This window comes from Marmota marmota, unplaced genomic scaffold (genome assembly GCF_001458135.2).
Source record: "Marmota marmota marmota unplaced genomic scaffold, marMar, whole genome shotgun sequence".
Lineage (NCBI taxonomy): Eukaryota > Metazoa > Chordata > Mammalia > Rodentia > Sciuridae > Marmota > Marmota marmota.
This window is the reverse complement of record NW_026000221.1, coordinates 29,109,538-29,123,645: the sequence shown is the minus strand read 5'-3', so window position 1 is coordinate 29,123,645 and position 14,108 is coordinate 29,109,538. Positions and strand designations below refer to the sequence as shown.

Sequence of the window (14,108 nt, the reverse complement as noted above, 5' to 3'; positions counted from 1 at the left end):
GGGGGGGGGGGGGGGGGCTCAGGCCCTCAACGCTCCTGAAAACCACGAGCTGCCATTGCCCCTGAGCAACTCCTCAATGCAAGTTAATTTCCCTCCAAGGATGGATGGAGCTCTCATGCCCCACCAGGCATTTCTGAGTGTAGATGCTACTCTGGTGAAATCTCCACGTGCGACTCCATCGCCCTGATGCTGCTCCACCTCAAGCTCCCTCCATGTGTGTCTTCTTTCTGCCCAAAACCTTCACCCGAGCCACAGTGCAAATTGCACCCCAGACACAGTGGAGCAAGGACTATTGAGAAGCCTCAACTCACGGGGAACAGGAGCTGGTAGATAAATGCTCCCATCTCTCAGCCTTTGGGGGAACAATCCTGGGAATGTCTCAGATGCTTCACAGGAGATCCCAGTAGAGTTGACCCTCAGTAACCTAGAGCAGGGACCTTGATGACACTCCCATGATGATTTCTTCCCTCCCTGTCTCACTCTTCTGTTCCCTCGATCCTTTTTCCTGGGAGTGTCTCTCAGATAAGCAGCGCCCAATTCCTTGTTTCAGGATCTGAAACCCATGCTAGAGGAATGTAGGGATTCTTAGGAATTAGAGGCACCAAAATACAGAAACTGAGGTCCAAGAAGATAACATGCAGAATCATCTGGAAGCTGGAGGCAGAACAGAGATTAAGACCTCAATCTTTTCTTTTTTTAATTTTTAAATTTGTTCTAATTTGCTATACCTGACAGTAGAATGCATTTTGACACACGGTACACAAATGGAGGCCAACTTCTCATTCCTCTGGCTTACATAGTGCAGTCTCACATCATGCATGTGTTTAGGGTGATAGCGTCTGTCTCATTCTACTGTGGGACCTCAGTCTTTATGTTTCTCACCCAACAGGCAAACAGAACATGCAGAGGGTGTGGAGTGACAAGGTCATCATACATTCATTCAATACACTGTGTCAGGCACTGGGGGCAACCCCAGGTCCCAAAAGGCAGCAGACAGACCCCTGTCCTTTAGGAGCTCTGCAGATGGAAAGACAGACAAGTCAACAGAGACAGGCAGTGCCGAGGGATTTCTCATGACAGATTCAGTGTGGAGAGCCAAAGGTCCAGCAGAAGGGACATCCAGATGAGGGCCACCGAAAAGGTTCCTAGGGGAGTTGACATACATGAAACTGGACTTATATTTTTAAAGAAAGGTAAGATCTAGTAGCTAAAAGTGGTTGGAAAAGTAATTCCAAACAGAGAGACCAGCCTACATAAGCCCTGAAAGTAGGAAAGGAATAGGTTACATTCAGGGACCTACAAGCTGTCAGTAGTGCGTGGAAGGGCAGGAAAAGCCTTCTATGTGTTCTTCTATTCAGAGAAGGTGGCCATCACAACACTAAGTTGGAAAAGGAGATCAAGGCTGGGTTAGGAGACTGCCTTTCCTCCAGTCCTCCAGTATGTCAGACCCGATTGGTCATCTTGTCAGGAGACCCTCAAGTATGTTTAGCTGTCTGGCAGCTTTGTGCTTCGGGGAAGCTTGGTTAATTTTAAAAAAAAAAAAATCACATCAATTCTATTCCTCTTGCCAGTGACTGCCTTAGGAGCGGACCCATAATGCTATTCTGGACAATGAAGTGTGAAAAATAGATTTGAGCATTCTGGGAAACTCTTCCATATTTGTAAAAAGGGATGCATGGGAAAAAGTTTTCTCCAGCTTTTAGCTGTTCTTGTGTGAGGACAGGTTGTTTGGGGCTGTAGCAGCCACTTTGTGGCCCCAAGTTGACAACCCTGCAGACAAAAGCCGGGTTGTAGATTACAGAATAGAAGGGTAAAATGATTGTGGGTTCATGCTAGGCCACTGAATCAACCAATGAAGACCCACCCTACCCCAGCCTTCTGGTTATAACAGATGATCAAGGTCATTTTGAGTTGGTCCTTTGTCTTGCAGTAAGAAGCATCTCTGGCATTTAATGAGAAACCTCTTAGGTCTGCAAAGCAGCACAATGTGTTATTCCTGCCACCTAAAGCTCGAACATAATTCCTTGAAAATGCACGCGGAAGTTAATGGGGTAGTGGCTTGACCAACTAGAGAATGCATGTGGGGGTCCCGGGGCCAGATTGGGGGCCTGGAAGGTAGGTTTCAGAGCTTAAGCTTGGTGCACAAGGAGACAGAGTCTGAAGGTTTCTGAACAAGACAGTGACCTGATGGAAGCTGTAACTAAAGCTCACTGGTGAGAGTGGAAGGTGGAATGGAAGGTGTTCAGGGGGCAGGGGAGCCAAGAGGGTGCTAACCAGGATGCAGACGAGACATTCAAACAGGGCAGTGGACACTGAGAAGAAAGAATGCCCCCAAGGACCACTGTGGAGCTGTGATATTGTGAAATACATATTTAACTTTAGTCCCTGTTTCCAAGCCAAAAACTCCTAACTCAACATCTCCAGTGTTATAAGAATGTGTTTTGCATGCAGTGAGCTGGCTGGTGACTGAGGGGCCAAGGTAGCTTCAGGATGGGGCTGGCCTCCTGAAAGACTAAGGCTGGATTATGAGGTGGGGACTTCCAGCCCCAAACCCCCACCTCCAGAAAAGGGAGGGGAGCTGAAGACTGAGTTATCACTAACGGCCAAAGATACACTGTCATGTTATGCAATAAAACCTATAAGGACAGGGCTCAGGAGCTTCCTGGTAGCTAAACACGTGGAGGCACCTGGAGGATGGTGTGCCCACAGAGGGTACAGAAGTTCTCCCACATGCCTTCCCTGAACCACTCTCATCACCCGGCTTTATAATATTCTTTATAATAGGCCAGTAAAAGTGTTTCCCAGAGTTCTGTGAGCCATCCTAGCTAATTAATAGAACCAAGGAAGAGAGCCCAGGGACCCCAATTTACAGCCAGCTGGCCGGGAGGGCAGTCTGGTGGGACTGAGCCCTCCGCCTGTGTCCTCTGACACCAGGTCCAGGCACACAGTATCAGAACTAAATTGGGCTAGAGGACAGCAGCTGGTGTCTGCTGGTCAGTCGGCTACAGCACTGGCGGCTGGTGGGGAAGGGCTCCCCAGCACAATTTGGCAACCAGAGGTGGAGCATTCCATGTGGATGAAGCGTAGGAGAGTAGGGAACATGCACTGAGGGTCTCACATCACAACAGAAGTCCAGCTAGGCCTCCGGGAAGGGCAGGGGCCTATGAGTCCACAGTGACCCTAGGAGAGATGGGCCTCTGCTCCCTGCCACAGGACTGTGCCCAGGGCTGCGCCAGCACTGCACAGCCTTCCCCTGAGCTTTGCCCTCCTGGTGGATGTCCTGCACACTCAAGAGGGATCTCTGGACCTTAATGATTGCAATGCTCCCAAGACATCAGCTTGGAACCTCTCCCCAGAGTTCTAGAAGGCTTGGAAATAACTTTGCATTTTGTGTGCGCGTGTGCATGTGTGTGAACGCACTCCTGCATGTGTGTGAATATGTGTGGGGAGTGGGGGAGCTAGGCACAGTGGCACATGCCTGTAACCCCAGCTCCTTGGGAGGCCAAGGCAGGAGGATCACAAGTTGGAGGCCTGCCTGGGAAACTTTTCAAGATCCTGTCACAAAATACAAAATCAAAAGCACTGGGAATGGAGCTCAGTAGTAGTGTGTCCCTAGGCTCAATCCCAGCACCACCAAAAAAAAAAAAAAAAAAAAAATACAAGGGAAGGAGGGGACAGATAGAGCTCAGTGAGACACAGGAGATCCCAAGCCAACTAGAGCATAGGCCACACAACTGCACGGGGGCAATTAATAAATACTCCCGCCCCCAGGGAAGGGGTGCTCTGGAACTGTGCCAGCAGGTACAGCCTCTTCTATTTAATTCTGTAAATTGGGGTTCCTGGGCTCTCTTCCTTGGTTCCATAAATTATCTAGGGTGGCTCACAGAACTCTGGGAAACACTTTTACTGGCCTATTATAGCCATAAGCCACCATGGACAAACCTCTGGAAACATGAATGAGTTACTCAAACTCTCTAGGCCTATGAGACAGAACTGAGAATAGTTAGCATTCACTGAGCAGTTAACCTGCACCAGCCACTATTCAAGATGTTTAACGTGCCTTGGTCCTAATATTTATTTCTCACATATCTATGATTTCAGAACTTGTATTATCATTCTTTTTACAAATGAGGAATCCCAAGCACAGAGAGGTTAACAAACTTACCCAAAGTCTCACAGTTAGTAATGGGCCAGGCCTGGTTTGAACCTGGACATCCCAGGCCACATATTGTCAAGCCCTCTGGTGTATCTTGTGCATCATGGTGAGAATTAAACAGAAGAGGCTCTACCTGCTGGCACAGTTCCAGAGCACCCCTTCCCTGGGTAGGGGGGTTATTCATTAACTGCCCCTGTGCAGTTGTGTGGCCTATGCTCTAGTTGGCTTGGGATCTCGTGGGTCCTGTCCCCAAGGCTGAGAAGTTATTTTTGATACCCAAAAGGGCACCACCTTACTCGTTGTTGACCCCTGAGTGGTGCCTCCCTGGCCCATGTCCTGCAGCACTCAGGAGGGATTTCAGGGAAGCAGTGTGTACAAGTGTCTAGTGTAGCACCCGCCCAGCATAAGCCCCCGAGAACCCCAGCTCCTACTGCACTCGCAGGTGTCTGAGTGTGAGTCCTGCACAGCCTCTGCATGTCTGGTTCTGGACACACAGGTGTGTGTCTGTCCACACAGGACACGCCCTGGTGCAAATATGACTTGGAACAGATGAGGAGCGAAGCCCTTTGCATATCTAAAATAACTCCTCAGCACTAAGGATAGATAGAGCTCAGGGAGACACCTGACATCCAAGCCAACTAGAAAAAAGGCCACATGAGCACAGAGGGGCAGTTAGAGTCACACCTCAGGAAGGGGCCCTGGCGCTGTACAGCCAGGCTCCCCTGAGCCGGCCTCGGGCCTCACAGTCTCCCATGGACAGCCCTTCCGTGGACGATGACCCTCGACCAGCTACTCCCTCTCCACGCCTCCTCCCACCCAGTGCTCTGTGTGTGGAGAAACTCAAGCCAAGAGGTACAGAGGTCACTCACTCAGAACCTCCTAGAGAATCCCTTTTCAAAGCTGGACTCCTGAAGCCTGACCCAGGAAGGGACTCAGAATCTCTATGGCTGTGCTCCTAAGCATGGGGCCTCGGTTGGCTCCACCTAGACCCAGACCTCCTGGTGGAGGCCCTACCGTCTGTTTCAGCCTTGCACATGTTCAAGACTAGAAGCCCTGACCCCACCCAAAGGGGCTGGGAAAGCTGCCATTTTAACCACCTTGTCGGGTGATTCAGGAAAGTTTGACAACCCAATCAGGATATGAGCAATTAAGTACAAAAACATCAGCTAGGAAGCCAGGAGGTCAGGGCTTGTCCTGGCTCTGCGAATGCTCTCTTTGGACAAGCCTTTCTTCTGTCTGGGCCTCGGTTTCCCCGTCTATACAATAAGTGTGGGAGATTCTATAGCAATGGGCTCCCTCTCATTCTCAAGTTCTGTGAGTCCATTAAATACAGACTTTAAATGTAGCCTCCCCAGTACAGAGGTGACCACAAGAAAACAGAGAAGGCGGGGCACAGACCTCAGAAGATCTCAAATGGCCAAATCCTAAAGTCCTGTGACCCCTGGGTTTGCCCAGGGGCTGCAGGCGGAGGATAGGCACAGCCCAGGAGAGCCCCCCTGTCTAAGAATCCCTTCTCACCTGCAGCACAAGGTTGATAGCCATGACCTTGTAGACATAGAGAGAGGAGGAAAAGCCAAATGTCACAAACAAGGCAAAGGCCAAGGTCACCAGGTTGCCCAAGATCTCCATCCTCAATGCCACCCATCGCGAGGAGGACAGGAACATCAGCAGGTAGTTATTCTGTGTATCAGTCAGCCTCTGAAACTGAGAAAGGAGAGCACAACCTGAGCACCATGTGTTTGTCCAGCCCAGGGCTCCCCACGAGGACACTGCTCGCTTCCTGCAGCACCCCACTCCCACCACTTAAACATGAATTTTCTTTGGGGGTTGGGAGATATCCTCCTCTTCCTCACCCTTTTGTCAACCATGGATTTGGATAGAGCTAATCCAATTGAGGAGTAGACTCTGTGGGCACCTGCATCCACTCTTCCCCTAAACTCCATGACTGATTCTTTGAGGGGGATGAGTGAGTTACACACCTGGGTCAATGACATGAGCAATTGCCAGGATCGGTGAGTGAGGGAAGGGAATGAGCACTTGTAGTAGGATCATGGGAATCCTTGTCCAAACAGAATCTACCATTTTGCTACCATGAGGGTAGCCTGGAGCTTCCAGGAAGTCTCCAAGACTTTGAAAATGAAATCATGTCAAGGAGGGCCGAGCAATAGAGAGCCAGTCAGGGTCTCTGGGGACATCACCTGAGCCTCTGGGTCAGGACTCACTTGAAGTTTCTTCATTGATCTGACCCAGCCTGTTGTTATAAACACTTTTATAAGTACAAAAAAAAAAAAAGTAAAATGCTGATTTAATGAACATTCATTCACATACCCTCTAATATAGCAATGGTTAATATTTTTATTGTTTTAAGTCTTTTCTTTTTAAAATTTTTTAAAACTCTATTTTATTTATCTACATGTGGCACTGAGAATTGAACCCAGTGCCTCCCACATGCCAGGCAAGCACTTTACCACTGAGCCACAACCCCAGCCTTAAACATCTTTCCTTTTTAAGCCAGTTTGAATTCATTTTTTTTCTATCACTTCCAACCAAAACAAACCTACAAATTTGCAATTTTTATATACCACCACCACAATTTACCAAATCAATACACAGCCTGTAATAGATCTTCTCCCCAAATTAATAGTATTTTTTCTTTTAATTGACTTAATATATTCTATAATTAAATTAAGAGAAATTTTTATCACTACCTTGAATGGGTTTGATGTGTTAGTTGAATTTTTCTAAGGTCTATTCAAATAAACTTTTGATTTTTGAAGTAAAGTACATTCATCTACATTCCAACTAAAACCATCTTCTTACCACTGCAGTGGTCACCCAAAGCACAGTGGCCTTGTGAATCATTCTGGTCATACCTTCTGAACTTTTGCACAAACCAATCCAGCTTCTGTGCATCCGACCCTCCCAAAGTGATTCAATTATCCCTACTTTGAGGCTTTCCCAGATTAATTACAATTTTAGACCTGGTGGCCCCTCTATTCAGGTCACCTTGCTGTCCTTCGAATCTCTTTTCCCCTCTACCTGGAGACTTCTGACCCACATCGTTTCTTAAGCTTGACCCTCACTTCATTTAGATCTCTGCCCTATTCCTTCCTCTGAGATCTTCCTTCAGGGCAGCTCCAGTTCACCGCAGTCTCTTTGTGTCCCTCCCCCCCCTTCTTTATGCCTCAGGGCAGGGATAGTGTGTGTCTTCTTCCCTGCTGTGTACTCTGTGGGTGCTGGGCACAGGGGGTTCTCAGTGTGGACTGAAAGAATAAGTCATGCCTTGATCTCCTCAGTGTAATGCCAGTAGGAGATTAGGCACCATGGTTCACCCAGGATCACATGGTCTCTCCTGGCTAAATCTCACCCAGCATTCAAGGCCAGCTCAGATAGGGTCTTCTCCCCAAAGCTTCCCCCACCACTTCTTCTCCCACTGAATTTCCATGCTATCTTATCAGTTCCCTTCTTTTATCTTCCTATCCAATCCTGTGTTATTACAAAAATATGTGTCCCTGTTTTCTCTTTCACCACCCCTGAGCTTCTTATAGGTGAAGGCCAAGTTCAGTTATTCTCTACAAGTAGATTAACTCATATTACACCATTAAGCCTCAACTACAATCTCAGAATTTCCTTGTTTATTTCAACAAACATTCAGAAGGCAAATCTATAGTGAATGGGGAGCAGTGAATGGGGTTCTGCTATTCAGAAAGCTATTGTTTCTCTTTAATTTATTTAGATGAGATATTTGTTCAGAAGGGAAAGAAAAAACCTAATACATAATAATAAAATAACCTAATTGCATAATAATATACCTGATTATTAAACATAAAAAAACACACACAGTTATCCTTCAGCATGCAGATTGCTTCCTATACCCCCTGAGGCTACCAAAACCCCAGGATGTTCAAGTTCCTTTATAAAACAGTCACAATGTGACCTACACAATCCTCCCGTGTACTTTAAATCATCTCTACAATACTTACAATGCCTAATCAATGTCAATGCTATGTAGATAGTTGCTGTATTGTATTATTTATGACAAGGAAAAAAAAGTTTATACATATTCAGTTCAGGCACAATTCTAACCCCCCCCCCCCGCCCCAATATCTCTGAGCTGCAAGTTGTTGAATCCATGGATGCCAAACTAGTGGATATGGAGGGCCAAGGGTATACATAAACTAACTATAGGTCTTTAAAATTTTGCAAACATTTTCCATATCATCTCCACTTTTATTCTTATAAACATCATCTTACAGATGAGGTTCTGGAGGCTCAGAGAAATACGGAATGAAACAATGTTCTGATTCTTCTAGAGATGACACCACACCCAGAAGCTCTGTTTCCTTCTGGATCCTGCCCACCCCCTTGTTCCCCATCACTGTCAGAGGGCAGCAGAAGGACTCACTGGCTGAGGAAGTCTTCCATTTTTCCATAGACTCGGATGGAGCTCAGGCCATGCAGAGAGGTGAGGATGTGGGAGAATAAAGGAGACCGGCTGTAGTTCTCCAATCTCTTGAACACGTTGATGGCCCTCTTGAATATTCTGCATGGAGAATGAGGGTGAGTGACTGGGGCCATCCACTCCTGGAACCATCCAATCTGGGTTGGCCCCAGTCTTGTACCCCAAGTCTCAAACCCCACTTATACAGGGAAAGAACATACTCACATATAGTAGACAAGGCAAACCAGCCTACTATGGCTGCCATCAAGAAGATGTATGGAGATAGCACACCGAAAATTAATAGAATGTCTATCAACATCAAAAACAGGAGCAGGAACTCCTCAGTGACAGTGGGCAACAACTGGTCCAGCTCATCCAAGTCCCCCGCAAAGCAGTTCAGGAGTCTGCCTATGGGGGTTGTGTCAAAGAAACTCATGGGGCAGCAAGAAACCTGCAGGGACAAAATCCACAGGGTCCATGAACATAGCAGCAGGCCTTGCTTAGAACTGGACAAAGATGCCCATTTCCTTTAGGCTCTGAAGGGGTGCAGGATGAAGCTCAACAGCCATCTGAGGAGGAAGCATAGAGCATGGATGGGCTCTGGAGTCCACCTGCCTGGATTCCAGGGCTACCCAGCTCCTCCACCTTCTGCTTCTGACCTTGGGCAAGTTATTTTGAGTCTCAAGGTCTACATTTGTTATAGTCCCAGTATAACGATACTTCATAAAGTTGTGATAAGGCTTGCATATTTCTGCAAATATCCTAAACACCTATGAGTTGTACCATCTAAGAGGGTAAATATGGTCTGTGAATTATAAGTCAATATACCCGGAAAGGGCTCAGAACAGTGTCTGTCCCCTAGTAAGCATGTCATCAATATCAGCTCCGAACATTTTCTTTTTTTTAAGTAAGCAAACTTTTATTGAAGCTTTAATTGTGATACAGAAATACATTTCAATGGATTTAAGTCTGACACCAATGAAGAAAGAAATCATGGCACCAAATTTTTCTTCTATCACACCTGGATAGATTCTATTCCATCTACAGTTTTTATTTCTCTAGGCTTTGTTCCACACAAATTTGTGCAAGTTTTCAGCATTAGAAGTCTTAAGTCTATTAGGAGAGAGGAAAAAAAAATTTTTTTAATAAAATAAAAATCAGACCTCAAGCCAACAAACATTACTGATCTACTGGGATACCACTCCAAAACAAAATCCGCTTTGAGTTAAAGTCCTCACAACAGAGCAAGTCAAAACATGCTGTGCTCATTACAGAATCAAACAGATCAAGTTGACTGAAAGCTTCCTCAATGAAACATTCAATCAACAGCATGCATGAGCTATACGTCAAAACAGTGTCTAACCATTTGATCTCAAACCAAGTAGATTGCATGTTTAAAAACACTGAAAAATGTGTTCCCTTTATAATTACAGAAGGAACAAAGCATCACTGCATCAATCCAGAAATTATCAAGAAAATATTGTGAGTTCAAGAAATACAAAATTTAGTCAATTTTGCTCTTCTCTCAGTTGCTTCAATACTGCAGTTTTTGCTAAAACTATAACTAAAAGATCCCAACTCTTGAAAAGCCTATATTTCTAGTCATTTCCCACTGGATATTTTTAGAATTTTAATTTTTTAAAATCCACCCATATATTCTGCTACATGGTAATATGTGAATAACCTGGCAGTCATACATTTGATCCTCTGCATGTCACAGAAGGAGATGATAGAGAAACAGATGAAGTCAGAATACACACATGTGTCACTTAATCACAGAACTTGTAAGTCTTAAGATGGAAAAACCACTGATTCTGCTTTAAACCAAAGTTTACAATATTACTATGAAAGGAAATTAGTGGCAATGGCTACTGAAAGTAAAAGTTAAGGTGGATGATCCAAGCTGACAGGACTGAATGAATCCAGTACAAGCTATAGGATAAATCTCCCTACTTAACTACTTAGTGATAAAAATCCTTTAATACCACTACTTAGCAAGTTAGTAAAAGCACAGTACTCCATTAGAAGCTAATCTCATTTATTACAGAGCACAGCAGAGAAGGCAGTGTAGAGTTCAGTCAGTATACCCTAACCTCAATCCCTGCTAATCAACACTGGATACTTAAAATTCTTTTGTGGGAGACATTTAATTTTGTCATTTATCTTCCAAAAGCGCCCATGCCAATAAAAAAGGGGCCAAATTAATATGCCCTTAAAAGGAAATTAAGCCCAAAGACTTTCCCTCTTTGCCCATCTGGGGTATAATATTAGTATACAAACCCACAGTGTAAGTTTATTGCTTCATTTGTGGGGCTGGAGGGGAAGACACCAGGTTGAGGGAAGAAATCAAAGGACTACAAATGCAGAAACAATTATTAAAACAGTAATACACAAAATGAGTAATGGGAATCATTTTCTTAAGGACTTGTCTTGTGAAAGACAAATTTAATCGCTGTTGCAAAAACACATCTGTGTGAAGTAGAAACTGGTTTCAATAACATTAGTAGAAACTATGTTCTAGAAAGTAAAGGTAACTGGATGTAAAATTCTAGCAGCAATTTAATAGTACAGTCCCAGATGGTTAGGCTGAGGCTAACACCTAATGAGGATGAAAGCCTTGTCAGTGGGGAATTTTGGATAATTCCTGCAGAAATAGTACGCTGTGCATAAACCAAATTGAATTGTTTTCACAAATGTTGTACAGTCTGACTGTTGGTACTTGTAGCTTCTGGATTTCCCAGAGAGTTGGGTAATAAGTCAACCCGATTAAACCCTGGAAATTTTGATGAGTGAGCTTGATCCAGCAGTTATGGACCAGTTCTACGTGAGAGATAGTGTTACTGCAAAGGATGTCACTCGTGCGAGTGGAATCTGTCACTAATGCCATCCTGTTCAATCCTTGTGGATGATGTTCATTGAATGGAATGAAATCAGATGGAACTTACTGGACTATTCACATCACTCGAGAACCAGAATTTTCTTATGTTAGCTTGGAAACAAACTTAAGTTTCCAAGTTTGTTTCTGAGCCCAGGATCACCTGAGCAGCAAAGTTGTGGAAGTCATCAAGCCAGGAAAATTTGTGACCACCTTGTTTGTTAATCAGAGTTCTAACTGTCGCACAGTGCTTTCTTCACCCCAGAAGATTGAGGGTTTTAAACGTCTTGATTGCCAGAGTGCTATGTTCAATGATTACAATTTGGTCTTTACCAGTTTTGCCAAGCAGCAGCAACAACAGCAGAGTTGATTAAGGAAAATGAAGTTGATTAGAAATGGTGACTGCTTTCTAGGTGTTGATACTGGGGGCTATACTTTCCAAAACCATCACCTTGTAATTGCAGAAGGCCCTAGATGTAATGACAGTGTGATCAATTTGAAGTGTATGCATTAGATTTCTTGCATGAATGGTCTCTTCTGTGTTTAGGTATTCTATGCAGGTCTTGCAGTGAAATTGAAGTGCATGTAGAAAAAAATTTACTATATGAAGCTCCTAACATTTTCTATAGAAGGGATGGATGACTGTCACTCAGGATGGCTAAAGGCAAATAGCAGCAATTCCACTTAAATTTCACAAGACTGGGACTCTTGGGTTGTATTTCACCATGATTGCCCCATCTTGAAGGTGGAACCCAACTTGATCTCTGAAAGCCAGTGGACATGAGTCCTTTGGAAATCAAAGAACATTTCAAACTGAAAGCACTCTAATAAGCATCTATTTCAGTGTCCTTGCTTAACAGATGGAAAAGAGAACAATGAAGCTCAGAGGAGGGGCAGTGGCTTTGTGACTTGCTGAAGGTCACCCAGATATTAATGTCAAAGCCATGACCTGGACAGGCCTCTTTAAGTCTTCCCCCACCCTCAGCACAGCCAGCTCTAGGCACTTCTTAAAGAAAGGCCCGTGGTGCTGACGGACAGACCACTTTCACTGCCCTATGGATTTCTCAAAAGCCACGATGCAAGAAATAGAAATTGATAAAAACTAACAGGATCTATTAAGGCCAAAATTAAAGGTAGGAGAAGAAGGAACATTGTGACTATTCAGGGATAGTAACTAACAGAGCCACCAAGTGCCCCTGCAGCAGCTGTCATGGCAAATGCTTGGATAGTTCTTGTTAGTGTTTGCTTTCTAAGAGGCTCAGGGGAGCAGATTACCATCTTTACTTTTTCTGTCTCCAAAATGCCTTTAGTTTTATTTCCAGAATCTTTTGTTAATTACTTGAGCTAAAGCAATCAGAATTGTTACAATCACTTCAAGAAATCAGAGGGCAAAAGGGTCATTCCCTCAAAGACTCCCAGCACCTAAGGGGGAAGTCTGAGTGCTATGGAGCAGGGGGCACTGGGACAGACCTCAGTGCTGCTGGGAGTGTGCAAACCGTCTTTCTGAGCCCAGGATCATTGAGGATTAGGGGCAAATGCTGGAGACACAGGGAAGAGGGTTTTTGGTTGCCTTCCAAAATAAAACTAAGCAGGAATGTTTTTGTTGGTTGATTGGGTTTAGTTAAGTTGTTCTTCCCATTGAGCTGAGTTTTTCAGAGATTTTATCCTTCACTCATGATTTAAAACTACAAAGTCAAATTTAAAATCAATAAAGCCATGAAAGAACTAGAAAAAGAGAAATATTCAAAATATTAAACACTTTCTCATGGAAAGAAACTTGGATATTTCTTAAAATTAAGGTATAAAATATCATTTGCAGGACTAGCCTCTGGATATTCCTAGAATCTTGGAGCAGGCAGCTTGTAGAAACCAAGGGGCCAAGTGCTGTACCGCTGCCTGGATGGTAAATGGTAGGCCTCAGATAGCATTGCACTTACCTGCAAGGTAGTCACCTTATCTGAGAAGGAGGAAAGTTCTTGCCTCATCCTCCCAAGACTGAAACACTCAACAGCAACACAACTTGCATTCAATCTACCAGGAATGACGGGTCTCTTCCTTTCCTTCCACGCACCCCTATCAGAGTACCTAGCTCACACCTCTGAGCTCCAGCCTTCTGCACTCTATTCACTTCCCCAGAAATGCTCTGCTTTTGTCCATCTCCAGCCTCCTAATCTTGAGCTGGCTAAATCCCAACTCATCCTTCAAGGAGTGACTGCATCCTCCAAGAAGCCTTCTTGGACTTCCTTCCCCCACACCCAAGGCAAGGTTATGTGCCTCCCATGTTCTTAGGACCCAGTGTGCTCCATCCCATGGTAAACTTGCACATTATAATACAGTGGCCCATTTTCTTCCCTGTTTCCCCCACTGGACAATAAGCCCATCACAGCCCAAACCCTGACCACATTGTTCATTCACCACTGCAAGCCTGTAACAGTGTCTCTCAGTAGTGATATCTGATGAGGGGAGGGGGTGACGTTTCTAGGAGGTGTTGTGTTTTACCACAAGGAATTCCAACATGTGATGCCTTATGTGTATCTAACATGCATAACACTTAATGCACATTCTAACCATAATGCACATGGAATTCCAGTTATCTCACAGGTAAAATGAGGATGACCATACCCACTACAACAGGC

The 14,108-nt window shown here is 44.7% G+C and overlaps 1 protein-coding gene and 1 pseudogene across 1 annotated transcript in view; one reads left to right on the top strand and one right to left on the bottom strand.

The window, feature by feature from the left end:
- Abcc11 (ATP binding cassette subfamily C member 11) overlaps positions 1 to 14,108 on the bottom strand; it is a 66,913-nt gene that overhangs the window by 8,518 nt on the left and 44,287 nt on the right. Inside the window, 4 exon segments of the mRNA XM_048792235.1 lie at positions 5,675 to 5,860; positions 8,558 to 8,699; positions 8,823 to 8,847; positions 8,850 to 9,048. Of these exon segments, the coding sequence (XP_048648192.1) occupies positions 5,675 to 5,860; positions 8,558 to 8,699; positions 8,823 to 8,847; positions 8,850 to 9,048 (552 nt within the window).
- LOC107144622 lies at positions 11,175 to 11,857 on the top strand (annotated as a pseudogene).